Source organism: Ornithorhynchus anatinus, chromosome 3 (assembly GCF_004115215.2).
Source record: "Ornithorhynchus anatinus isolate Pmale09 chromosome 3, mOrnAna1.pri.v4, whole genome shotgun sequence".
NCBI lineage: Eukaryota > Metazoa > Chordata > Mammalia > Monotremata > Ornithorhynchidae > Ornithorhynchus > Ornithorhynchus anatinus.
The window spans coordinates 133,028,355-133,055,099 of record NC_041730.1 but is presented as its reverse complement, the minus strand read 5'-3'; the positions used below and the strand labels follow the sequence as shown (position 1 = coordinate 133,055,099).

General features: G+C 46.0%; 1 protein-coding gene across 1 annotated transcript; it reads left to right on the top strand.

Moving 5' to 3' along the window:
• Positions 1-15,316: 15,316 nt before the first annotated feature.
• On the top strand, positions 15,317-22,453 carry VENTX (VENT homeobox). The gene is made up of 3 exons (XM_029059906.1): positions 15,317-15,509; positions 15,691-16,439; positions 21,999-22,453. Exons 1-3 carry the CDS (start codon positions 15,317-15,319, stop codon positions 22,362-22,364), a joined length of 1,308 nt encoding a protein of 435 aa, XP_028915739.1. The 3' UTR covers positions 22,365-22,453.
• Positions 22,454-26,745: the final 4,292 nt, after the last annotated feature.

The following is a 26,745-nucleotide window of genomic DNA, read 5'->3' as shown; positions in this document are numbered from 1 at the left end:
CGCCCTGACTTGCTCCCTTTATTCATCTCCCCTCCCAGCTCCACAGCACTTATATATGCAATCAGTAATTTATTTAATGTCTGTCTCTGCCTCTAGACTGTAAACTCACTGTGGGCAGGAAATGTGGAGTTTTTTTTATTGTTATATTGTACTCTCCCATGTGTTTAGTACAGTGGTCTGCAATGGAATGAATGAATGAATAATTATTATTATTGGAAACCTTTCTAGCTTTTCCTGCTGTACAGTACATATGTAAGAATTTACTGAAGGAATGCCCGACAGGGTTTAATTCTCACAGTGTTTGGCAGATAGTAAGCACTTAACAAGTACCATAATTATTGCTCTTATTATTGCTGCCTGGAAGATCAGGAACAACCCTCCACAAACCATGGGTTTAGCCACAGAGCTGATCTCAGGTTGATCCTTTAACTCATCTGCTAAATCCTTCCCAGCAAATCTCTGACCAGGGACGAAGCTCCTTTTCCTATAGAGTGCAGGAAACAGACTCCCTTTTCTAAGCTTAGGTCACCAGGATCCTGTGGTGAGTCACAGTGGAAAAAGGATTAGAATTTGAATATTCCTTCCACTCTCCCCTACCCCGCCACCCTTCCTAGTCTCCAGCCTTTGTTTAGGCAACTGAGCTACATCATCTTTAAAGAAAGGATAACCAGACTTTCAAATCCTAGGAAGAAAGGCGCTGCAAAGGCATTAGGTGTTCGACAAATGCCTCGGTTTCCTCACCTGTAAAATGGGAAAGGAGACTGTGAGCCCCATGCGGGACAGGGACTGCGTCCAACCCGATTTGCTTGTATCTACCCCAGTGCTTATAACAGACCTTGGCACAGAGTAAGCGCTTAACACATACCACATTTATTATTATTGTTAATTCATTCAGAAGTATTTATTGAGTGCTTACTATGTGCAGAGCACTGTATTAAGTGCTTGGAATGTACAATTCGGCAACAGATAGAGACAATCTCTGCCCAATAACAGTTAATATTATTATCATTATGCTATGTGGGTTTTACATAAGGAGGTGAAAGTCAGTCATATTTATTGAGTACTTACTGTGTACAGAGCACTGTACTAAGCGCTTGGGAGAGTTCATTAGAACAATAAGCAGACATATTCCCTGTCCACAATAAGCTCACAGTCTAGAGGGGGAGACAGACATTAATAGAAACAAATAAATTACAGATATGGACATCAATACCGATTTGTGCAATCAATCAAGCCAATGGCACCAGGAATTAATGCTATTGAAAGACACAGATGATGTTCTCTTGTTTTTGTTTTGTTCTGTTTTGCTTTGCTCTCTGTCTCCCCGGTTTAGACTGTGAGCCCGTCACTGGGCAGGGATTGTCTCTATCTGTTGCCGAAATGTACATTCCAAGCGCTTAGTACAGTACTCTGCACATAGTAAGTGCTCAATAAATACTATTGAATAATTAATCTACTGTTTTGTCTTATGCTGTCCAGTTGTCTCCGACCCATAGCGACGCCATGGACACATCTCTCCCAGAACGCTCCATTCTCCTTCTGCAATCCTTCTGGTAATGGATCCATAGAGTTTTCTTGGTAAAAATCCAGAAGTGGTTTACCTTTGCCTTTTTCAGCGCAGTAAACTTGAGTCTCCTCCCTCGACTCTCTCCCGTGCCGCTGCTGCCCAGCACAGGTGAGTTTTGACTTGTAGCAGATGGTCTGCCACTCACTAGCCACTGTCCAAGCTAGGAATGAAATGGACAGGCCTCTGCTTCACTCTCCCTCCTTGTAGTAGAGATTGGTAGAGGACTGGAAACTCTCCAGGTGCCACTTTGAGAGTGGCAATTAATCTACTGAAATGGTCCTGAAAATCAATCAGTGGTATTTATTGAATGCTTCCTGTGTGCACTATATGAAGAAGAGAGGGAATATAACCTGATGAGAAGAGTTTGGAACCAGGAGTCAAGAGATTTGGGTTCATTTGGCCTCCTGCTGTGTGATCTTGGGCAAGTCACTTAACCTCCCTGTGTCTCATTTTCCTCACCTGCAAAATGGAGATCAAATATCTGTCCTCTTAGATTGTGACCCCTAGGTGGGACTGATCTAACTCTCATATGATGATAATGATGGTATTTGTTAAGCGCATACTATGTGCCAAGCACTGTTCTAAGCAATGGGTGGGTGGTACAAGGTAATCAGGTTATCCTATATGGGGCTCACAGTCTTAATCCCCATTTTACAGATGAGGTAACTGATGCACAGAGAAGTAACATGACTTGTCCGAAGCTGACAAGTGGCAGAACTGGGATTAGAATCCATGACGTCTGACTCCCAAGCCCAGACTCTTTCCACTGAACCACGCTGCTTATGTCTCCCACTGGGCTTGGAGCATAATAAGTGTTTAATAAATAGCCAAACTAACTCGGTTCTCTGAGATCCTCCTATAATCTGGGTCTCTTGGGAGGAGCCCTAATTTGGGGAAGCAGCGTGACTCAGTGGAAAGAGCGCGGGCTTCGGAGTCAGAGGTCATGGGTTCGATTGCCCGCTCTGCCACTTGTCAGCTGTGTGACTGTGGGCAAGTCACTTCACTTCTCTGTGCCTCAGTTACCTCATCTGTAAAATGGGGATTAACTGTGAGCCTCCCGTGGGACAACCTGATTACCCTATATCTACCCCAGCGCTTAGAACAGTGCTCTGCACATAGTAAGCGCTTAACAAATACCAACATTATTAACAATAATAATAATAATGATCAGGATATTCGCTAAACACTTACTATGTGCCAGGCACTGTACCAAGCACTGGGGTGGATACAAGTAAATCAGGCTGGAGACATTGTCCCTGTCCCACATGGGGCTCACACTCTCAATCCCCATTTCTCAGATGAGGGAACTGAGACACAAAGAAGCCAAGTGATTGCTCAAGGTCATACAGCAGACGTGGCAGAGGCAGGATTAGAACCCATGACTCCCAGGCCTGGACTCCACCCACTACACCAAGCTACTACCTACTGTGGACACAGTGGGAGTTGGCACCAAATTCTTTCTCTGGAGTTACCCCTCACCAGTTGGTAATGTGTAAATGTTCTACCAAATGCCACTTTGCAAAGGTGTCTATAGTGTAGTGGCTTCCTTCCAAGTCCACAACTAGTGTTTTTCCTGGCAGACAGATCTTGATTATTCACTTCCCACCTGGCCCACATCCAGCACTTAGAACAGTGTTTGGTTCATAGTGAGCGCTTAACGCATACCAAAATTATTATTATTTGCTGGAGGAGCAGCGTGGCTAAGTGAATAGAGCATATGCCTGGGAGTCAGAAAGCCATGGATTTTAATCCCTGCTCTGCCACTTGTGTGTTGTGTGACCTTGGGCAAGTCACTTCCTTTCCTCTATGTCTCAGTTACCTCATCTGTAAAATGGGGATAAAGACACTACTGTCCAACCTGATTATCTGATTACGGGAGAAGCAGCGTGGCTTGGTGGAAAGAGCCTGGGCTGGGGAGTTAGAGGTTGTGGGTTCTAATCCCGGCTCTGCCACTTGTCGGCTGTGTGACCTTGGGCAAGTCACTTAACTTCTCTGGGCCTCAGTTCCCTCATCTGCAAAAATGGGAATTAAAAAACGTGAGCCCCACGTGGGACAATCTGAGTATTCTGTATCTACCCCAGCTCTTAGAACAGTACTCTGCACATAGTAAGTGCTTAAATATCATAATGATTATTATTATTATCAGTGTCTACTTCAGTGCTTAGGACAGTGCTGGACATGTAGTATGTGCTTAACAAATACTATTAATATTATTAATGCATCATACTGAGCACTTGAGAAATAGAAAACAAAGCAGTGACTTATTCCCAGCCCAGAAGGAACTTACATTCTAAAGGGAGAGACACCAAAATATTTTCAAATAGAATCATTTGGGGAAGCAGCGTGGCTCAGTGGAAAAGAGCCTGGGCTTCGGAGTCAGAGGTCATGAGTTCGACTTCCGGCTCTGCCACTTGTCAGCTGTGTGACTGTGGGCAAGTCACTTAACTTCTCTGTGCCTCAGTTACCTCATCTGTAAAATGGGGATTAACTGTGAGCCTCACGTGGGACAACCCGATTACCCTGTATCTACCCCAGCGCTTAGAACAATGCTCTGCACATAGTAAGCGCTTAACAAATACCAACATTATTATTACATTATTATTATTAATCATCAAGATAAATAATGGAACCTTCAAGTGAATAAATTTATATATAAATTTGCTGTGAATGTGTCTAAATAAATTCATAAATGTTAGAGTTGGTGACTAGAGCTAAGAGGGCTAGGAATTATTATTAATAATAATTAATTAATTATAATAAGATTAACAGTCACACAGCTCACAGTCTTAATCCCCATTTTACAGAAGAGGTAACTGAGGTACAGAGAAGTTAAGTGACTTGCCCAAGGTCTCATACCAGATAAGTGGTGAGGTTGGGATTCATCCAATAGGATTTATTGAGCACTTACTATGTGTAGAGCATTGTACTAAGCGCTTGGAATGTACAATTCGGCAACAGATAGAGACAATCCCTGCCCAATGATGGGCTCACAGACTAAACGATTGGGATTAGAACCCACATCCTCTGGCTCCCAAGCCCATGCTCTAAGCCCATGCACTAAACCACACTGTTTGCAGATTGTTTAAAAGTAGGGAAAGAAGTGATCTGTAGGGGACTCCCACTTAATTCCAATTCAGATATGTAAGGGCGCTTAATAAATTCCAGTTCAGGTATTCATTTTTTTTTTTGTTCATGATGACTCAAGTAATGAGTTGCCAAGGGTACAGTGTTTAATTTACTGTTGATTTAGCAATAGTGGAAAATAAAAGATTTACGTGTGTGTGGTAGACTGAGCGTTGTGGAGTCAGATTCTGACTCAAAATTCAAAGCACTCATCTTCCATCATTTTCATGTCCTGGACAGGTCAGATCAGGAAGGTGATCAAGGCTTAAAAACCCAAAGTCTTTGCGTTCTAATCCTCATTTGACATTTGGTTGGGTAAACACGAGCAAATTTTCCTGATTAACTGTTGTATTTGTTAAGTGTTTACTGTGTCAAGCCCTGTACTAAGCACCGAAAAAGATACAAGATCATCTGATGTGTATATGTCTACAATTTTATTTATTTTGATGCTATTGATGGCTTGTGCACTTATTTGATTTTGTTGTCTGTCTACCCCTTCTAGACTGTGAGACCGTTGTTGGGTCAGGATTGTCTCTATCTGTTGTTGAATTGTATTTTCCAAGTGCTTAGTACAGTGCTCTTCACAGAGTAAGCACTCAATAAATACAAATGAATGAATGAATGAATTGGTCACAGTTGGATTATTCGGGTTCCTATATATCTTTTAACTTCAATTACTCAGATATTTCAGATTATAATGTTTTGGCTGTTTGTGGTGGGGTATTAAAATATATTAAGTTGAAAAGTGCTATTGGTACCTCTGGGTCACTTCTGGATCTCCAAATTTCCAAGTCCCCCAAGTAATCAATCGATCATTTACTGGCAGTTATTAAGGAATTACTCAGTAGCACTCAGGAGAGTTCAGCTGAAGCGAAAGACACATTCCCTGACCTCAAGGAGTTTATAATCTAATAGGATTAGACAGGTCTACATGATGGAGCAATGTGGCTTAGTGGAAAAAGCACAGGCCTGGGAATCAGAAGACCCGGGTTTTAATCCCCACTCTGCACTTGTCTACTGTGTGACCTTGGGCAAGTCACTGAACTTCTCTGGGCCTCATTGTCCTCATCTGTAAAATGGGGATTCAATGCCTGTTCTCCCTCCCACTTGGACTGTGAACTCCATGTAGGACAGGGAGTATGCCTGAGCTGATTATCTTGGATCTACCCCAAAACAGTGCTTCACACATATTAAGTGCTTAACAAATAAAAAAATCATCATAATAATAATGATAATAATAAATTTGTTCACAAATGGCAGCAGGAGGAAAAACAAGGATGCAACAGATAGTAGTAAAAATATGCCCTGATGAAACACAGTAATAAATCATTGAATATTCAAAGGAATATACATATATACATGAGTTCTGAGGTGAGGAATGAATTTTATAAGTACTAAGGGCAGCTTTCTATGGTGTTGGAGTTGTGGAAGCCAGGAAGGAGCTAGGTACAGAAAATCTGCAATTTTATTTATTTGTATACGTCTGTGCCCCCCACGTCTAGACTGTAAGCTCACTGTGGGCAGGAAATGTGTCTATTTATCTTGGATTGTACTCTCCCAAGCACTTAGTACAGTGCCTTGCACATCGTAAATGCTCAATAAATACGGCTGAATGAATGAATGAATGATGGCTGTAGGCATGTCTGGACACTGTCTCACTCCAGGCTAAAATTCAGAGTCGGTATATTGATATCTATTAAGCACTTACTATGTGCCAGGCACTGTAATAATAATATTACTAATAATTATAATGATATTTGTTAAGCACTTACTATGTGCCAAGCACTGTTCTAAGCACTGAGGTAAATACAAGCTTAACAGGTTGTCCCAAGTGGGGCTCATAGTCTCAATCCCCATTTTGCAGATGAGGTAACCGGGGCACAGAGAAGTTAAGTGACTTACCCAAGCTCACAGAGCAGACAAGTGGAGGAGCCAGAGTATTTCAGTCACTGGACCAAACCACACTGTGAACACAGGAGGAATGGACCAAGACTTATAGATGAGAGGGGCATTCATTCATTCATTCAGTCGTAATTATTGAACGCTTACTGGGGCAGCATGACAGTTCAGACAGAGAAAGCTGTAAAGATTCCAGGAATGCTATAGAATATTAGGACTGTCTCTTCATTTGTTCATGCAGAACAAATGCATTAAAAAGGGAACAGGATACTTTTTCAAAGTAGTACTACCCGTTCTTTTAATGGGAGCTAAGACATCATCTCTGATGGAATGACCTGGAAAGGGAAATTTTAAATCAGCCACTTACTTCACTGAAAAGGAAAAAATGTTTGGAAGAAAAAGGGTTCCTAGAAAATAATTTAACTCTGAGCTCAATTCTTCCACATCTGACAAGGAGTGGAAGTTTTTTTTGAGGGTGTAAAATGGAGCCGGCACAGCCTAGTGGATAGAGCACGGGCCTGGGAGTCAGAAGAACCTGGGTTCTCATCCCGGCTCTGCCCCATGTCTGCTGTGTGACCTTGGACAAGCCACTTCACTTCTCTGTGCCTCGGTTCCCTCATCTGTAAAACGGGGATGAAGATTGTGAGCCCCTTGTGGGACAGGAACTGTGTCCAACCAAATTACCTTGTATCAATCACTGCTCTTAGTACAGTGCCTGGCAATAGTAAATGCTTAACAAATACTATTTAAAAAAAAAAACTACACAAATTAAGACAATCTTCTTGTCTGACATCTTTGTCCTTAAAAATCCATATATCTAAATTTGTAAACCCTCCAGAATAAGGGAGAAAGGAAGCTCAATAAGTTTTGGCAACTGGCATCCTTGACTCCTTTGTTCAGAAATGGGTTTGGGGTTAACTAGTGTTGAGACTGAGGAGTTTGTTGAGTAAACAAAGGTAGTCAGACAAAATTGAATTAATGAAAAGTGGAAAAACAATTGTGATTTGCTAATGAATAAAACTTAATAGGCCCAGGCTTTCTGAAGGACAAGAGGGTGGGGTGAGACATTACAAAAGAGCATTCTCAGTTGCTATCTCTTTAGCTGAATTCCCAGAGTTGACAAATGCCTTAAATCTTCAGTGTTCGGGGATGTCAGGAGATCTGTAAGAATGGGCATTGAAACGACTTGAGAGACTCTCCAGAAAGAAAGTAAAACTGCAGAGCCATATAAGGACTATATATATATATATAATACAATAATAAAAGTGCAATATTTGCTAGGCTAAGCACTTTTTGATGGTATCTGTTAAGCGCTTACTATGTGCCAGGCATAGTACTAAGCGCTGGGGTAGGTACTTAGTATGCACCAAGCCTTGTAGTAAACACCGGGATAGATTCAGGATAGTCAGGTCAGAAACAGTGCCTGTCTCACATGGGCCTTACAGTCAAAAGGGAGGGAAAAAGTTTAATCCCCATTTTACAGATGAGAAAACTGAGGCCCAGAGAAGTTAAGTGACCTGCCCAAAGTTACACAGCAGGCAAATAGCAGAGCAGAGATTAGAACCCAGGTCCTCTGACTCCCAGGCCTGGGTTCTTTCCATTGATCCATGCTGCTTCCCCATCTTTCAGTTGCGAAGGAATCTCTTTTGCTTCTCTAGCTTGTAACCTCCTTGTGAGCAGAGAATGTGTCTACTAAGTCAATTGTATCAAACTGTCATAGTAAGCGCTCAATAAATGCCACTAATGATGATGTCAGATGCTTTTTAGTGGATCTCCTTTGTTTCATTCATTCATTCAATCGTATTTATTGACCACTTACTGTGGGCAGAGCACTGTACTAAGCGCTTGGGAAACTACAGTTCAGCAACAAATAGAGACAATCCCTGCCCACATTGGGCTCACAGTCTAGAAAGGGGGAGACAGGCATCAAAACAAGTAAACAGGGATCAATAGCATCAATATCAATAAATAGTAGAAAGAATATGAGCTTGGGAATCAGAGCTCATGGGTTCTAATCCCAGCTCCGCCACTTGTCTGCTGTATGACCTTGGGCAAGCACTTAACTTCTCTGTGCCTCAGTGACCTCATCTGTAAAATGGGGATGAAGATTGTGAGCCCCACGGGGGACAACCTGATTACCTTGTATCTACTCCAGCGCTTAGAACAGTGCTTGACACATAGTAAGCATTTAACAAATACTATCATCATCCTCATAAATATGATCGACTGATGATTGATTGATCTGCTTTCCGGTCCTTGGCAGTTTCCCACGCTTCGGCTCCCGCCTGAGGCGTGGGTGGTCTTGGCGGTGACATTGTTATTTCTGAGCCGACCCTTCCCCTGCATCCTAAAAGAATCTGGAGGAAAAGCTTATAGGCCTCGATGGTCGCCAATTGACATGGAAATATAGAAACCCTCCCAGTCAAGATTGTCTCCTGGGAATGATGATGATAGTCTTCCTTAAGCACTTACTATGGGCCAAGCACTGTTGGTATTTGTTAAGTGCTTACTATGTGCCGAGCACTGTTCTAAGCGCTGGGGTAGACACAGGGGAATCAGGTTGTCCCACTTGGGGCTCACAATCTTAATCCCCATTTTACAGATGAGGTAACTGAGGCACCGAGAAGTTAAGTGACTTGCCCAAATTCACACAGCTGACAAGTGGCCGAGCTGGGATTCGAACCCATGACCTCTGACTCCAAAGCCCGTGCTCTTTCCACTGTGCCACGCTGCTTCTCATACTGGAGTAGATGTGAGCTAATCAGGTTGGACAACAGTCTCTTTCCTGCATAAGATAGTCATCCCCCTCCAAATGATTATTATTATTATTATGGTATTTGTTAAGCATTTACTGTGTGCCAGGCACTGTACTAAACACTGGATTTGTCACAGTCGCTGTCCCACGTAGGGCTCACAGTCTCAATCCCCATTTTACAGATGAGGTAACTGAGGCCCAGAGAAGTGAAATGCCTTGCCCAAGGTCACACAGCAGGCAAGTGACAGAGCTGAGATTAGAACCCAGGACCTTCTGACTCCCAGGCCCGTGCTCTATCCACTATGTCATGCTGCTTCTCTAGACTGTGAGTTCATTGAGGGCAGGGATTGTCACTCTTTATTGCTGAATTGTACTTTCCCAAGTGTTCAGTACAGTGCTTTCTCGTTATATCCCGGCTAGACTACTGTGTCAGCCTTCTCTCTGACCTCCCTTCCTCCTCTCTCGCCCCGCTCCGGTCTATTCTTCACTCCGCTGCCCGGCTCATCTTCCCGCAGAAACGATCTGGGCATGTCACTCCCCTTCTTAAACAACTCCAGTGGTTGCCTATCGACCTCCACTCCAAACAAAAACTCCTCACTCTAGGCTTCGAGGCTCTCCATCACCTTGCCCCTTCCTACCTCTCCTCCCTTCTCTCTTTCCACCACCCACCCCGCACGCTCCGCTCCTCCGCCGCCCACCTCCTCGCCGTCCCTCGGTCTCGCCTATCCCGCCGTCGACCCCTGGGTCACGTCCTCCCGCGGTCCCGGAACGCCCTCCCTCCTCACCTCCGCCAAACTGATTCTCTTTCCCTCTTCAAAACCTTACTTAAAAATCACCTCCTCCAAGAGGCCTTCCCAGACTGAGCTCCTCTTCCCCCTCTACTCCCTCTGCCATCCCCCCTTTACCTCTCCGCAGCTAAAGCCTCATTTTCCCCTTTTCCCTCTGCTCCTCCACCTCTCCCTTCCCATCCCCACAGCACTGTACTCGTCTGCTCAACTGTATATATTTTCGTTACCCTATTTATTTTGTTAATGAATTGTACATCGCCTTGATTCTATTTAGTTGCCATTGTTTTTACGAGATGTTCTTCCCCTCGACTCTATCGCCATCGTTCTCGTCTGTCCGTCTCCCCCGATTAGACCGTAAGCCCGTCAAACGGCAGGGACTGTCTCTATCTGTTGCCGACTTGTTCATCCCAAGCGCTTAGTACAGTGCTCTGCACATAGTAAGCGCTCAATAAATACTATTGAATGAATGAATGAATGCTTTGCACACAGTAAGCACTTAATAAAGACGAATGAATGGAGCTCACGATATTCATCCTCATTTTACAGTTTAGGTCACTGAGGTGTAGAGAAGTGAAGTGACTGGCCCAAGGTCACACAGTAGACAAGTGGCAGAGCTGGGATTAGAACCCAGGGCCATGGGACTCCCAGGTCCCTGCTCTATCCACTACAACATGCTGTTTCTCTAAACCACCCACTCTACACTGTGAGCTTGTTGTGGGCAGGGATTGTCTCTCATTATAGCTGAATTTTACTTTCCCGAGCGTTTAGTACAGTGCTCTGCACACAGAAAGTACCGTGGCTCACTGGAAAGAGCACGGGTTTTGGAGTCAGAGGTCATGGGTTCGAACCCCAGCTCTGCCACTTGCCAGCTGTGTGACTTTGGGCAAGTCACTTAACTTCTCGGTGCCTCAGTTCCCTCATCTGTAAAATGGGGATTAAGACTGTGAGCCCCACGTGGGACAACCTGATTCCCCTGTGTCTACCCCAGCGCTTAGAACAGTGCTCGGCACATAGTAAGCGCTTAACAAATACCAACATTATTAACATTATTAATAAATATGATTGAATTGATGAATAAACTGTGGGCGGGGGAATGTGTCTACCAACTCTTTTATACAGTACAATCATTCATTCAATCATATTTATTGTGTGCTTACTGTGTGCAGAACACTGTACTAAGCACTTGGAAGAGTACAATTCAACCATAAACTGACACAGATACATTCCCTGCCCACAACAAGCTTACAATCTAGAGGTGGGGAGACAGACATTAATTCACAGGAAGCTCACAAAGAGCTGACATTCTAAGGGGGGAAACAGACATAGACATGTTTACATGTGAAGCAGCGAGGCTTAGTGGAAAGAGCATGGGCTGGGGAGTCAGAGACCATGTGTTCAAATCCCAGTTCTGCCGCTGGTCAGCTGTGTGACTTTGGGCAAGTCACTTAACTTCTCTGGGCCTCGGTTACCGCAACTGTAAAATGGGCGTTAAGACTGTGAGCCCCACGTGGGACAACCTGATCACCTTGTATCCTCCCCAGGGCTTAGAACAGTGCTTTGCACATAGTAAGCGCTTAACAAATGCCATCATTATTATAAGCCCGTCAATGGGCAGGGACTGTATCTGTTGTCGATTTGTACATTCCAAGCGCTTAGTACAGTGCTCTGCACATATTAAGCACTCAATAAATACTATTGAAGTAGAAAAATCAAAATAAGGGAACTCTTCAATCGAGAACTCACTGAGGATGGGCATGAAGTAAGAAGCAGTGTGGCCTAATGGAAAGAGCACAGGACTGGGGGTCTGGGTTGCTGGGATGAATCCTGGCTCCACCACTTCCCTGCTGTGTGACCTTGGGCAAGTTTCTTTCTGTTGCCGAATTGTACATTCCAAGTGCTTAGTACAGTGCTCTGCACATAGTAAGCGCTCAATAAATACTATTGAATGAATGAAAAGTCACTTCACTACTCTGCTTTGGTTTCCCCATCTGTCAAATGGGGATTCAATACCAGCTCCTTGTGGGTAGGGAATGAGTCTACCAACTCCCCCCCAAGTACTTAGTACAGTGGTTTGCACACAATAAGGGCTCTATAAGCGCCACTGATTGATTGATTGATGACTGATTGTTCTCCCTTCCCCTTAGATTGGGAACCTCACTTGAGCTAGGAACTGGGTCTGACCTGATTAGCTTCTATCTACCCCAGCACTTAGGACTGCGCTTGACACATAGTTAAGTGTGGAACAAATACCACAATCATTATTAAATGAATATAATAATAATGATAATTGTGGTATTTGTTAAGCACTTCCCATGTGCCAAGCACTGTACTAAGTGTTGGGAGGGATATAAGATCATTAGGTCCCACATGGGCCTCACAGTCTAAGTAGGAGGGAGAATAGGTATTACCTAATAGGTAATCAGGTGGTCCCTCTTCTTTTACAGATGAGGGAAATAAGGCACGGAGATATTAGGTGACTTGGCCAAGGTCACAAAGCAGATGAGTGCCAGAGTTGAAATTAGAATCCAGGTCCTCTGACTCCCAGGCTTGTGGCCCATGTTCTTTCCAGGTGGCTGCTGGGTTGATATGATTAGGGGTGTTGGGAGTTAATCTGGAAAGGCTTCTTGAAGGACGTTTAAGAAGAAGCAGGTAAGAAGCACCTTTTCTAAGAGGTGCTTTGAGAAGCAGCATGGCCCAGTGGATAGAGTACAGACCTGCGAACCAGGTCATGGATTCTAATTCCCGTTCTGCTGCTTGTCTGCTATATGACCTTGGGCAAGTCACTTCACTTCTCTGGGCCCTAGTTATCTTATCTTATCAAATGGGGGTGATCTTATCAAATGGGGGTTGAGACTGTGAGCCCCTCATGGAACAGGGACTGTGTCCAACTCGATTTGCTTGTATCCAGCCCAGCGCTTAGTGCAGTGCCTGGCACAAAGGAAGTGCTTAACAAATACCATCATCATCATTTATTTATACTAACGTCTGTCTTTCCCTCTGGACTGTAGCTCATTGTGGGCAAGGGAATGTCTGTTTATTGTTGTATTGTACTTTCCCAAGCCCACAGTGCAGTGCTCAGCACACAATAAGCGCTCAATTAATACGATTGAATGAATGAACCTGCGCTGAATGGACCAATAACTCATAATAATAATAATGTTGGTATTTGTTAAGCTCTTACTATGTGCAGAGCACTGTTCTAAGCACTGGGGTAGATACAGGGGAATGAGGTTGTCCCACGTGAGCCTCACAGTCTTCATCCCCATTTTACAGATGAGGGAACTGAGGCCCAGAGAAGTGAAGTCACTTGCCCACAGTCACACAGCTGACAAGGGGCAAAGTCGGGATGATGAAGCAAGTGTGGCTGTGACTGTGATGAGCAGTTGGGGGGATAGGGTCACAGAGAGGGTGAGAGTTGGGGGGCTGGGAAGAGGGTCCTAGGAACTCTTGGGGGACTCTATTTATTGCCATTGTTCTTGTCTGTCTGTCTCCCCCAATTAGACTGTAAGCCCGTCAAAGGGCAGGGACTGTCTCTATCTGTTGCCGATTTGTACATTCCAAGCGCTTAGTACAGTGCTCTGCACATAGTAAGCGCTCAATAAATACTATTGAATGAATGAATGAATGGTCCCAGCGAGGGGTCAGAAACTGGAGGTGGTTGGGGGAGGGGGGTGTTCCAGGAAACAGTCAGGTGTTGGGTGGGGGGGGAGAAGGAGAATCTCTTCCCCCCATCTCTCAGCTCCAAAGCACTTACGCATATATCTCTAATTTTATTTGTACTGATATAATAATAATAATGATGGTATTTGTTAAGTGCTTACTATGTGCCCAGCACTGTTCTAAGTGCTGGGGAGGATACAAGATGATCAGGTTGTCCCACTTGGGGCTCACAATCTTCATTCTCATTTTACAGATGAGGTAACTGAGGCACAGAGAAGTTAAGTGACTTGACCAAGGTCACTCAGCAGACAAGTGGCCGAGCGAGGATTAGAATTCACGACTTTCTGTCTCCCAGGCCTGTATATATATAATGATGATAATGATGTTGGTATTTGTCAAGTGCTTACTATGTGCAGAGCACTGTTCTAAGCGCTGGGGTAGTTGCAGGGTAATCAGGTGGTCCCATGTGAGGCTCGCAGTTAATCCCCATTTTACAGATGAGGTAACGGAGGCACAGGGAAGTGCCTTGCCCACAGTCACACAGCTGACAAGTGGCTGAGTCGGAATTCGAACCCATGACCTCAGACTCCCAGGCCCGGGCTATTTCCACTGAGCCACGCTGTTTCTCTCTCTATATTCATTCAATAGTATTTATTGAGCGCTTACTATGTGCAGAGCACTGTACTAAGCGCTTGGGATGAACAAGTCGGCAACAGATAGAGACAGTCCCTGCCGTTTGACGGGCTTACAGTCTAATCGGGGGAATAATGTTGGTATTTGTTAAGTGCTTACTATGTTCAGAGCACTGTTCTAAGTGCTGGGGTAAATACAGGGTAAGCAGGTTGTCCCACGTGAGGCTCACAGTTAATCCCCATTTTACAGATGAGGTCACTGAGGCACAGAGAAATGAAGTGACTTGCCCAAGGTCACACAACTGACAAGTGGCAGAGCTGGGATTCGAACCCATGACTTCTGACTTCAAAGCCCGGGCTCTTTCCACTGAACCACGCTTCTTTGTACATATCCCAATCCCTGTCCCACATGGGGTTCCCAGTTTCACTCCCCATTTTGCAGATGAGGGAACTGAGTGAGGCCCAGAGATGTGAATCGACTTGCCCAAGGTCACCCAGCAGATGTGGTGGAGGCGGGATTAGAACCCACGACTTCCTGACTCCCAGAACTACACCATACTGCATTTGTCCGGGGGGTGGGGGGTGTCCCCGCCCCTCCAGCCCCCGATCCCCTCCCCACCCCACCCGGGAGGAGAGAGATGAAAAGACCCCCAAGTTTGCATTTCAAGGGGCGCGCAGTACAGGCCACAGACTCTCTGGAGCCGGGCCTAGGCTTGGGGCGGGGGCCTGGGGGAGGGGGTCTGCTCCCACCGCCCCCTTTGATGTCGCATTGACACTTGCTAATGATGACCCTCCCGGGCCCGGGGTGGGGGGCTTCCTTATAAAGCCTCAGGCCCGGGCCACCTCCCTCCCGTTTGGCAACTGCGCGCACCGCACAGCATCGCCCCGCACCATGGGCAAACCCGCCCGGGCGGAGGACACCCCTTCCCCCGGCCGCCCGCACCTCTGCTGTGCGACCCCTCCCACTTTCTTCGGCCGGTCGCCCCCCCTGGCCCGGGCCGAGGGGGAAACTGAGGCGGAGGCGCGGATCCCCCCTTCAGGGCCCCGGGACCTGTCGGAGGCGCCCCCCTGCAGCCCAGGCCCCGGTCAGCGCCCCCCCTCCCGCCGGGCCAGGGGACCCCGGGGAGGGGCGGGGGGCTGGGGGGTCGGGGGAGGGAGGGAGGGCCTCGCGTTGTGGGGAGGCGGGGGCGCGTTGTAGGGCGTCGGAGCGCAACACGTGGTCCGAGGGTTTAACGAAGCTTCGTGTCTCCGGTCTCCTTCCCGCAGGGCCGCAGTCGCCGGGCGGGACCCCCGAACACTCGTCCGGCTACGAGAGCGACAGTCCGGCCGTGGGGGTCTCCAGGGCCCGCCTGGGCCAGAAGGACCAGCCGGGCCGGGGCCACCGGAGCCAGCCGGTCCTGGCCCAGACAGTCCTGGGCCAGAGGGGCCAGCCGGTCCTGGGCCAGCGGGGCCAGTCGGTCCTGGATCAGGAGGGCCAACCAGTCCTGGGCCAGCCGGTCCAGAACCAGCGGAGCCAGCCAGTCCTGGGCCAGAGGGTCCAGCCGGTCCTGGGCCAGAGGGGCCAACCGGTCCTGGGCCAACTGGTCCTGTGCCAGCCGGTCCTGGGCCAGGAGGGCCAGTCGGTCCTGGATCAGGAGGGCCAACCAGCCCTGGGCCAGCCGGTCCAGAACCAGCGGAGCCAGCCAGTCCTGGGCCAGCAGGGCCAGTCGGTCCTGGACCAGGAGGGCCAACCAGTCCTGGGCCTCCAGGTCCAGCCGGGCCTGGGTCAGCAAGACCAGCCAGTCCTGGGCCAGCAAGACCAGCCAGTCCTGGGCCAGGAGGGCCAGCCGGGCCCGGGCCAGCCGGTCCTGGTCGGGGTCCAGGGCTCGGAGGGGCCTCCCCCGCCTCGCCGAGCGCGCACCGCCTTCAGCCCGGCCCAGGTCTGCCTCCTGGAGAAAACCTTTAAAGGCCAGCGGTACTTGGGGATCGGCGACAGGAAGAAGCTGGCCACCAACCTCAACCTGTCCGAAGTCCAGGTCAGGGACCGCTCTCTCCCCCGGGTTAGGTGCCAAGTACTGTTCTAAGCACCGGGGTAGAGGCAAGGTCATAATAATAATGATGATGGTGTTTGTTATGCGGTTGCTATGTGCCAAGCACTGTTCTAAGAGCCGGGGTAGATGCAAGGTCATAATAATAAGAATGATAGTGAGTATTTAACTACTTGCTGTGTGCCAAGCCCTGTTCTAAGCGCAGGGGTAGATACAAGGTCATAATAATAATAATTATAGTATTTGTTAAGCGCTCGCTATGTGCCAAGCACTGTTCTAAGCGTCGGGGTAGATGCAATAATAATGATGGTATTTGTTAAAGCGCTTGGTGTGTGCCCAGCCTTGTTCTAAGCGCTGAGGTAAATACAGTGATGATATCTGTTAAGCGCTTGGTATGTGCCCAGCACTGTAGAATCGCTGGGGAAAATACGAGGTCATAGTAATAATAATTACGGTGGGGAAACCTTTCTTTTTCTTTTGTTTAAATGGTATGTGGTAAGTGCTTACTATGGGCCAGGCGCTGAACTAAGCGCTGGGGTGGATATAATAATAATTATGGTATTTATTAAGTGCTTGCTATGTGCCAGGCACTCTTCTAAGCACTGGGGTAGATACAAGCAAATTTGGTTGGACACAGTCCCTGACCCACATGGGGCTCACAGTCTCAATCCCCATTTTATAGATGAGGGAATTGAGGCCCAGAGAAGTGAAGTGAAATGACTTGCCCCAGGTCCCTCAGTAGACAAATAGCAGAGGGATTAGAACCCATGACCTTCTGACTCCCAGGCCTTGCTCTATCCACTACACCCTTTTCTGTGCTTCTGCCACTTGTCTACTTTGTGACCATGGGCAAGTCATTTCACTTCTGTGCCTCAGTTACCTCACCTGTAAAATAATAATAATGTTAAGCGCTTACTATGCAGAGCACTGTTATAAGCGATGCGGTAGATACAGAGTCATCAGGTTGTCCCACGTGGGGTTCACAGTCTTAATCCCCATTTTACAGATGAGGTAACTGCGTCACAGAGAAGTTAAGTGACTTGCCCACAGTCACATAGCTGACAAGTGGCAGAGCTGGAATTCGAACCCATGACCTCTGACTCCCAAGCCCCTGCTCATTCCACTGAGCCACGCTGAAATGGGATTAAGATAGAGCCCCTTGTGGGACAGGGGCCCTGTCCAACCCTATCACCTTGTGTCTACCTCAACGTTTAGTACAGTGCCTGCATGTTCTCAAGTAACCCTCTTGACCTTCTGTAGCATCCTGGCTCAGCTATTAATCGAGCTGAATGGTCCTGTTCAGTTTTTTAAAGGTATTTGTTAGGCGTCTACTGTGTAGAACACTGTTCAAAGCACTTGGGTAGACACAAGTTAATCAGGTGGGGTACAGTCCCTGTCCCACAAGGGGCTCGACACTCAGGTATTCTACAGTTGAGGAAATGGGAGGCCCAGAGAAGTGAAATGATTTGCCCAAGGTCACACAAAAAACTACAGGCAGAGTCGGAATTAGAACCCAGGTCCTCTGGCTCCCAGGGCCGAGCTCTATCCACCAGAGACTGTGTCCCCAATATTCAGGATCGGGGGTTTCAGGTTTTGCTTTCGTCTGGGCTCCTCCTCTTGGATGAGAAGTCAGTAAAGCAGTTAATATTGTTTAATATTAAGTGCCAACACTGCTCTAAGCATTGGGGTAGATACAAGGTACTCAGGTTGGACACAGTCCCTGCCCCACATGGGACTCAGTCTTAATCCCCATTTTACAGATGAGGGAACTGAGGCCTAGGAAAGTGAAGTGACTTGCCCAAGGTCTATTTTTTAATGATGTGTAGATAACTATAATTCTATTTCTTTATAATGATGTTACTAATGCCTCTTTAATGTTGGTATTTGTTGGTATTTGTTAAGCACTTACTATGTGCCGAGCACTGTTCTAAGCGCTGGGGTAGACATAGGGGAATCAGGTTGTCCCACGTGGGGCTCACAGTCTTAATCCCCATTTTACAGATGTCCCTGTAAAATGGACAGGGAGATGCAATTATGAGGCACAGAGAAGTTAAGTGACTTGCCCACAGTCACACAGCCGACAAGTGGCAGAGCTGGGATTCGAACTCATGAGCCCTGACTCCAAAGCCCATGCTCTTTCCACTGAGCCACTCTTTACTTGTTTTGTTGTCTGTCTCCCCCCTACTGGACTGTGAGGCCATTGTGGCCAGGGAGTGTCTCTATTTGTTGCTGAATTGTACTTCCCTAGTGCTTAGTACAGTGCTCTGCACACAGTAAGCACTCAATATATATAACTGAATGAATGGCAGAGCAGGTATTAGAACCCACATCCTCTAACGCAAGCCCAACAACTCCCAAGCCCGTGTTCTTGCCACTAGGCCATGCCGCTTCTGAAAATAGTGACATTAAAGGCTTATGATATGACAAACACTGGTAGGAAATTTAAGAGAATCTTCTTGGGCACAGGCCTTGATCTATGAATCACAGCCTAAGGGAGAAGGGGGAACAGGTATTTTATCCCTATTTTACAGATGAAAGAATTGAAACACAGAAATAAAGTAACTTGTTCAAGCCATACTGACTTCAGACATAGCTGGTCACAGTGTTCACAACTAAGAGTTCCTCTAGGTTTGCTTTATGTCCATTATGAAAATGACTCCTATCGAATGACTTGCACAGAATGTCCCCTTTTTCCATTTTCCTGATTTTGCTGTTTTATCCAGTGGGCAGGCAGGTGAAATGACAAGTTTTAAAAACTGAACTCTCCCCTTGTTTACCTGAAAATTTAGGTATTTTTGAGGTTATTCCCTATTACATTCAATTTTTGTTTGTTTCCCCACAAAACTAGGTTTCTCAGCAATCTTGTTATTGTTATACTCTTCCAAGCCCTCGGTGTGATAATACTATTAATTTGATCGATGTCTTTTGTCTTTTTGTCTTTTGATAAGAAGCAGCGTGGCTCAGTGGAAAGAGCCGAGCTTGGGAGTCAGAGGTCATGGGTTCGAATCCCAGCTCTGCCACTTGTCAGCTGTGTGACTGTGGGCAAGTCACTTCACTTCTCTGGGCCTCAGTGACCTCATCTGTAAAATGGGGATTAAGACTGAGCCTCACGTAGGATAACCTGATTACCCTGTATCTACCCCAGGGCTTAGAACAGTGCATGGCACATAGTAAGCGCTTAACAAATACCAACATTATTATTGTTGCAAAGGTGAACATTTTGCAATTATTAGTGTTCGTGGAGATGGCTTTATCTATGAGACTCCTGCTTTAAGTATATCTATTTGGTAGTAAAAATATCGATTAGACATTCCCATACAGCTAGCGCAGTAAATAATAATAGAGAAATAGTTTAGTGGATTGACCAAGGCTTGGAAGTCAGAAGGACCTGGGTTCTAATCCGAGCTCTGCCACTTGTCTGCTGTGTGACCTTGGGCAAGTTGCCAAGTTGCACTTCTGCCTCAGTTACCTCATCTGTAAAGTGGGGATTGAAAACAGCCCCACATAAGACATGGACTGCATCCAACCTGCTTAGCTTGTATCTTCCCCAACACTTAATATAGTGCATATAGATGGTGATTGTTAAAGAATGCTTAGAACAGTGTTTGGCACAAAGTAAGCGCTTAACAAATACCATCATTATTCAAGCACTTAGTACAGTGGTCTGCACACAGTAAAAGCTCAGTAAATACAATGGAATAAATAAACCTGGGGTCTCTCCCACCTCTAGACTATATCTGCCACTTAGTGAAATAGCATGGCCTAGTGGAGAGCACGGGCCTGGAAGTCAGGAGTTCCTGGGTTTTAATCCCGGCTCTGCCACTTGTCTACTGTGTGACCTTGGGCAAGTCACTTTTTCTGTGCCTCAATTACCTCATTTGTAAAATGGGGATTGAGATGTACATGGGACAGGGACTGAGTGTAATCTGATTTGCTTGTATCCACCCCTGAGCTTAATACAGTGCCTGGCACATATTAAGCACCTAAAAGACCATAATTATTATTATTATTACCAACTTAGCAGTATTGTACTCTCCCAGTGCTCTGCACACTGGAAGCACTCAACAAATACCACTGATCGATTGGTTGTGGCTCAGAAGCCTGTGAATTGCTGAATGGTGGGGCTGGGAGGCTTCAGAAGCTAACTCTGGGCGTGCTGCTTTCTAAACCTGGATCCAGGAGCTCTGGGGATCTGCTGGTTAGAGTCAGAACCAGTGGAAGGCTGCACTTCCTACAGAGGAAAGCAGTGTGGCCTGGTGGGAAGAATCAAATAAATCATGTTTTTTGAGCACTTTAAGTGCTTGGGAGAGTTCGATACCAGGTCTGGGAGGTAGGACCTGTGTTCTAATCCCAGGTCTGCCACCTTGCCTGCTGTGTGACCTTGGGGAAGTCACTTAACTTCTGCTTCAGTTTCTTCCTATCAAATTGGAATTCCAGAACTGTTCCCTCTACCCTTGTGATCCCAAATGGGACAGGAACTGTGTGTGTCTGACTTGATTTTCTTGTATGCATCCCATCACTTAGACCAGGGCTTGTCACATAGAAAATGTTTAACAAATATCACAGTTATTAACAAACACCATAGTACTGAGATTTGTAATGTCCTGGAACTGGGTGACTCTGCCACAGGGATCATTTCTCTGAACTAAACGTGTCTCCTCACTCGAGTGTCTCCACTGGTCTCCCCACGCAGCTCCCCATCAAGCAGGAACTCCTCAAAATTAACTTTAAAGCGCTCATTCAGTTCTCTTCCCCTCAACCTTGCTACTCCCTACTACAACCCAACTGCACAAAATTTGCTTCTCCAATACCAACCTACTTAATCTGCCTCTCTATCACTTCAGCTCTTGCTCCCACCCTCCTTTTCTCCTTCCCTCCTCCCTGGAACCTCTCCCTGCTTCATGTTGGACAGACCAACACGCCATCTTAATAATAATAATAATGATGGTATTTAAGTGCTTACTATGTGTTAAGCACTGTTCCAAGTGCTGGGAGAGATGCAAGGTAATCCGCTCATCCCGGTTGGGGCTCACAGTCTTAATCCCCATTTTACAGATGAGGTAACTGAGGCACAGAGAAATTAAGTAACTTGCCCGAAGTCCAAATGGCTGAGAAGTGGCAGAGGGAGGATTAGAACCCATGACCTCTGACTCCCAGGCCCGTGCTCTTTCCACTAAGCCCCACAGAAGTGCACTTAAGTGCCCCTTAAGATAGCACTTAGCCCCAATAACACTTAGCTAACAGATCCTTAGACTCAGTTGCTTCCCCATACCCATAATTTATCTCCCCATAGAACTACTTGAGTTGAAGGCAGGGACTGTGTCTACTAACTGTACTATTCTCTCCCACCTAATTTTTTAAAACTGGTACTTATTAAGCACTTTAACTGTGTGTCAAGTTCTGGGGGAGTTATAAAATAATCAGTCCAAAGAGTCTTTATCCCACATGGGGCTCACTGGTGAATTGAGAGTTGTAAATGGGAGAGGATTTCCTCTCCTTCCGGGGAGCCACCTCTGTAACATCTCACTCTTTCTACATCTACTTCAGGTCAAGACCTGGTTCCAGAACCGCCGTATGAAGCTCAAGAGGCAGCTACAAGATTTCCGGCATAGCCTCCTGCCTGCAGCCACCTTTCCCCCTTTCATCAGCCACAGCGAAGGAAGCCTGCAAAACTACCCCGGCTATCCTCTGCTCCATCAGCAACCGAGTCTGCCCTTTTCCTCAAAGCCTGTTCTCCAACTCAGCCCTCCCTCTTTTCAGCTCTTTGACTCTCCCCCCAACAGGTCCCTCAGTCCCCGGATCGTCCCCGAACTGCCTTATTACCGTCAAACCTTCCTCCCTCAGTTATCCGTTCATCCTCTTTCCCTGAACAGAGTGGACTATAGACAGTTTCACCCTTTCCACAGCCTATAACCCAAGCCCTAAAAGATGTGATTGAAGGAAGGATGTAGCATTAATTTATTAACGTATGGATGAATAAACCATCTGAGATTTTTATTTGACTACTTTTCCTCCTGGTGTTGTGGGGTGGGATGCATTTTCAGACAGACGCTAGGATCAATCAATCAATCAATCGAATTGAGTACTTACTGTGTGCAGAGTACTATACTGAACATTTGGGAAGAAAGTACAATACAACAGAGTTGGTTGCCACATTCCCTGCCCACAACCAGCTGACAGTCTACAAGGCTCAGATGAGAGTTTTTACTGGCTAACAACCCAGGTTTATCCTTAAATTAATTGTTGTATTTATTGAATGCTTACTGTGTGCAGAGCACTGTATTAAATTGGGCAGATCACTTGAAGAAAATCATTCTTCCATTTAACCACCTTAATCATGAATATTGAAGTTAAAAATAAGAAGTAACCAGATAATTAAGGTCTTCCATTTGGGAAATAATTTTGATTTGATCTTATCAGATTAGATTGCTGGTTCCAACTGTCTTTACATCTGTAAATCTGTGACCCTTATGATTTAAAACATTCCAGTGTGTGGATGTGATCAATCATCAGCCATGCAGCTGATTTATAGATGTTTTAATTGTGTGAGTCACGTGTGGAAGGGTTAACTGCTCTAATGGGGTGCAACAGTGACTTTCCTTGTAATTATGATTGTGGTATTAAGCACTTACTATGTGCCAGGCACTAAACTTTAAATGCTAGTATGGGTACAAGCAAATCTGGTTGGACAAGGGTTATGGATTCATCAGATGTAGCCTCAGCTGGGCCAATGAAGACTGCAACTTCAACGTGGTCTAGAAATGATCTAATAATACTATGTGCCAAGCAATGTGCTAAACGCTGGGATAGAGACAAGTTCATCAGGTTGAACACAGTCCCTGTCCCAGATGGTATTTGTTAAGCCAGGCACTGTACTAAGTGCTGGGGTGGATACAAGCAAATGGAGTTGGTCACAGTCCCTGTCCCAGCTGGGGTTCACACTCTTAAATCCCTATTTTCCAGATGAGGTAACTGACGCACAGGGAAGTGAAGTTACTTGCCCAAGGTCACACAGCAGACAAGTGGCAGAGCTGGGTTTAGAATAATAATGATGTTGGTATTTGTTAAGCGCTTACTATGTGCAGAGCACTGTTCTAAGCACTGGGGTAGGTACAACATAATCAGGTTGTCCCACGTGAGGCTCACAGTTAATCCCCATTTTACAGATGAGGGAACTAAGATCCAGAGGAGTGAAGTGACTTGCCCACAGTCACACAGCTGACAAGTGGCAGAGCTAGAATTCAAACCCATGACCTCTGACTCCCAAGCCCGGGCTCTTTCCACTGGGCCACTGGCTTTTGCTCTATCCACTAAGCCATGCTGCTTCTTTACCTCATTTTAAAGTGGGGGTTTGGGTTACAGCTCTAGGTTTCATGGCCACTCTTTGTTCTGTTGTATCCCTAGAGCTAAAGTGCAACACACTGCAGCCAGGAGACACTCAAAAATCTAAAGCAGTGCCAAAAAGAACACTGATGCAAAGGCCTGGCCTAGAGGGATCTGTTGAATGCTTAGTGTGCAGAGCATTGTTCTAAGCACTTGGGAGAGTACAATAAACAGTTGGTAGACAGGAGCTTAGTCTAGATGGGGAGACAGTAAAATGAATTCTGGATATGTTATATGAGTGCTCTGGGGATGAGGGTGGGAATCGATGTCATTCTGTGGATTCGATTTTTGGCCCACTCTTTCACCCGATTCACAGACCACCTTGCTTCCAGGTTTGCCTTGAAGCTGGGATCTTTGTTCCAGAGAAGCAGCATGGCCTAGTTGGCATAGCAGCGTGGTTCTGGAAGTCTGAAGGACCTGAGTTCTAATCTCAGCTCTTCCACTTGTCCAGTGTGACCTTAGGCAAGTCACTTCACTTCTGTGTCTCAGTTATCTGGTCTGTAAAGTGGGGATTAAGACTGTGAGCCCCATGTGGGACATGGACTGTATCCAACTTGAGTAACTTGTATCTACCTTAGTGCTTGGTACAATGCCTGGCACATAGCAAGCACTTAACAAGTACCATTTCAAAAAAAAAAAAAAGCAATTTTCCTAGATTGGGACCGGACCTGTTCCCTTCAGGGAAAAAGCCCAACTATGAAGATATTTATATTACTGTCTCCCCTTCTAGACTGTAAGCTTGTTGTAGGCAGGGCTTGCCCACTACCCCTATTGCATTGTACTCTCCCAAGACTTAGTACAGTGTTCTGCACTTAAATACCACTTATTGGTTGATCCTTCTGATGGTGGGAATTGGGAAAGGGGTAGAGGGTGTAGCCCCAAGAGAAGACTGGCAGCTGTTGATGGGAAAGCCAGGCTTGGATGCCCCATAGGGCTGATTCAAGAGGGCATGTTCTTAGGTCACTGGCAGGGGAAATAGAGTCCAGAGTTTGCTTCAGATAATGGCTCTAGTTTGCTAGAGGACAGTGTGGTATTTATTGAGCACTTACTATGTGCAGAGCACTGTACTAAACATTTGGAAGAGTACAACAGTTAAACAAACACGTTCCCTGCCCACAAACAAAGTCTAGAGCTGTCTTCAGTAACAAAATTCATTCATTCAATCATGCTTATGAAGTGCTTACTGTGTGCAAAGCACTGTACCAAGCACTTGGGAAAGAACAATGCAACAATGAACAATGACATTCCCTGCCCGCAAGCAGCTTACAGTCTAGAGGTGGAGAGACAAGACATCAATACAAATAAATTACAGATAAGTACATAAGTACTGTGGGGCTGGGAAGGGGGAAGAAGAAAAGGAGCAAAGTCAGGGCAATGCAGAAGGGACTGGGAGAAGAAGAAAGGGGCGGCTTAGTCTGGGGAGGCCTCTGGGAGGTGTGTCTTCAATAAGGCTTTGAAAGGTGGGGAGAGTGTCTACTGGATTTGAGGAGGGAGAGCGTTCCAGTGGATGGCGGCAAGACAGGCAAAACTGAGGCACAGTGAGAAGGTTAACACTAAAAGAGCGAAGTGTGTGGGCTGAGTTGTAGGAGAGTAGTGAGGTGAGGTAGGAGGCAAGATGATGGACTGCTTTAAAGCTAAGGGTGAGGAGTGGGGTGACATGTCTTGAACGTTTTTGTAGAAAAATGATCCGGGCAGCGGAATGAAGTATGGACTGGATGGGGAGAGACAGGAGAGTGGGAGGTAAGCAAGAAGGCTGATGTAGTAATCCAGGCGGGATAGGATGAGTGACTGTATTAATATGATATAGCAGTTTGAAGGAAGAAAGGGCGGATTTTAGTGGTGTTGTGAAGGTGGGACTGACAGGATTTGGTGATGGATTGAATATGTGGGTTGAATAATAATGATGGTATTTGTTAAGCGCTTACTATGTGCCAAGCACTGTTCTAAGCACTGGGGTAGGTACAACATAATCAGGTTGTCCCACGTGGGGCTCACAGTCTCAATCCCCATTTTACAGATGAGAGAACTGAGGTGCAGAGAAGTTAAATGGCTTTCCGAAGGTCACACAGCTGACAAGTGGCAGAGTGGGTACTAGAACCCACGACCTCTGACTCCCAAGCCCAGGCTATTTCCACTAAGCCACACTGGTTCTTAATGAGATTGAGGAGTCAAAGATAATGTCAAGGTTATGGGTTTACGGGACAGAAAGGAAGGTTATTTTTAATCAGGTTGGTCACAGTCCTTGTCTCACATGGGGCTCAGTCTTAATCCCCATTTTACAAATGAGGTAGCTGAGGTACAAAGAAGTTAAGTTACTTGCCCAAGATAATAATAATAATGTTGGCATTTGTTAAGCGCTTACTATGTGGGGCACTGTTGTAAGCGCTGGGGGTAGATACAGGGTAATCCGGTTGTCCCACATGGGGCTCACAGTCTTAATCCCCATTTTACAGATGAGGTAACTGAGGCACAGAGAAGTTAAGTTACTTGCTTACAGTCACACAGCTGACAAGTGACCGAGCGGGGATTCAAACCCATGACCTCTGACTCCCAAGCCCGGGCTCTTTCCACTTGAGTAGACAAGTGGTAGAGCAAGGAGTAGAACTCAGGTCTCTCTGCTTATATTTATGCCCACATATATTTCCACCTAACATCCTTCGCACGTTTTGAAAACACAAGTTGCTCTTTAAACACTCACCCTGAACAAATATTTATTAGAACAAAGATAACATCTTAATGTTGCATCAAACTTCCATAGTGTAGTTAGACAGCAAGTTTCTAGAAATGTTTTCCTAAGACCCAAGTCACTGAAGATTCTCTCAGACTCCAGTTGACAGGAAAGAGAATCTCAAACAGGCTTCCCTGTTGATTAATAAGAAAATCTCGATTCAGTCAGACACCTGCTAATTTC

What these genes read in the sequence shown, in the direction of transcription:
- VENTX (XM_029059906.1), top strand. Translation starts at nt 15,317, where the DNA reads ATGGGCAAACCCGCCCGGGCGGAGGACACCCCTTCCCCCGGCCGCCCG. An exon ending in CCCCTGCAGCCCAGGCCCCG is followed by an intron (nt 15,510 to 15,690) that starts GTCAGCGCCCCC and finishes TCCTTCCCGCAG; the next exon opens with GGCCGCAGTCGCCGGGCGGG. An exon ending in TCAACCTGTCCGAAGTCCAG is followed by an intron (nt 16,440 to 21,998) that starts GTCAGGGACCGC and finishes CATCTACTTCAG; the next exon opens with GTCAAGACCTGGTTCCAGAA.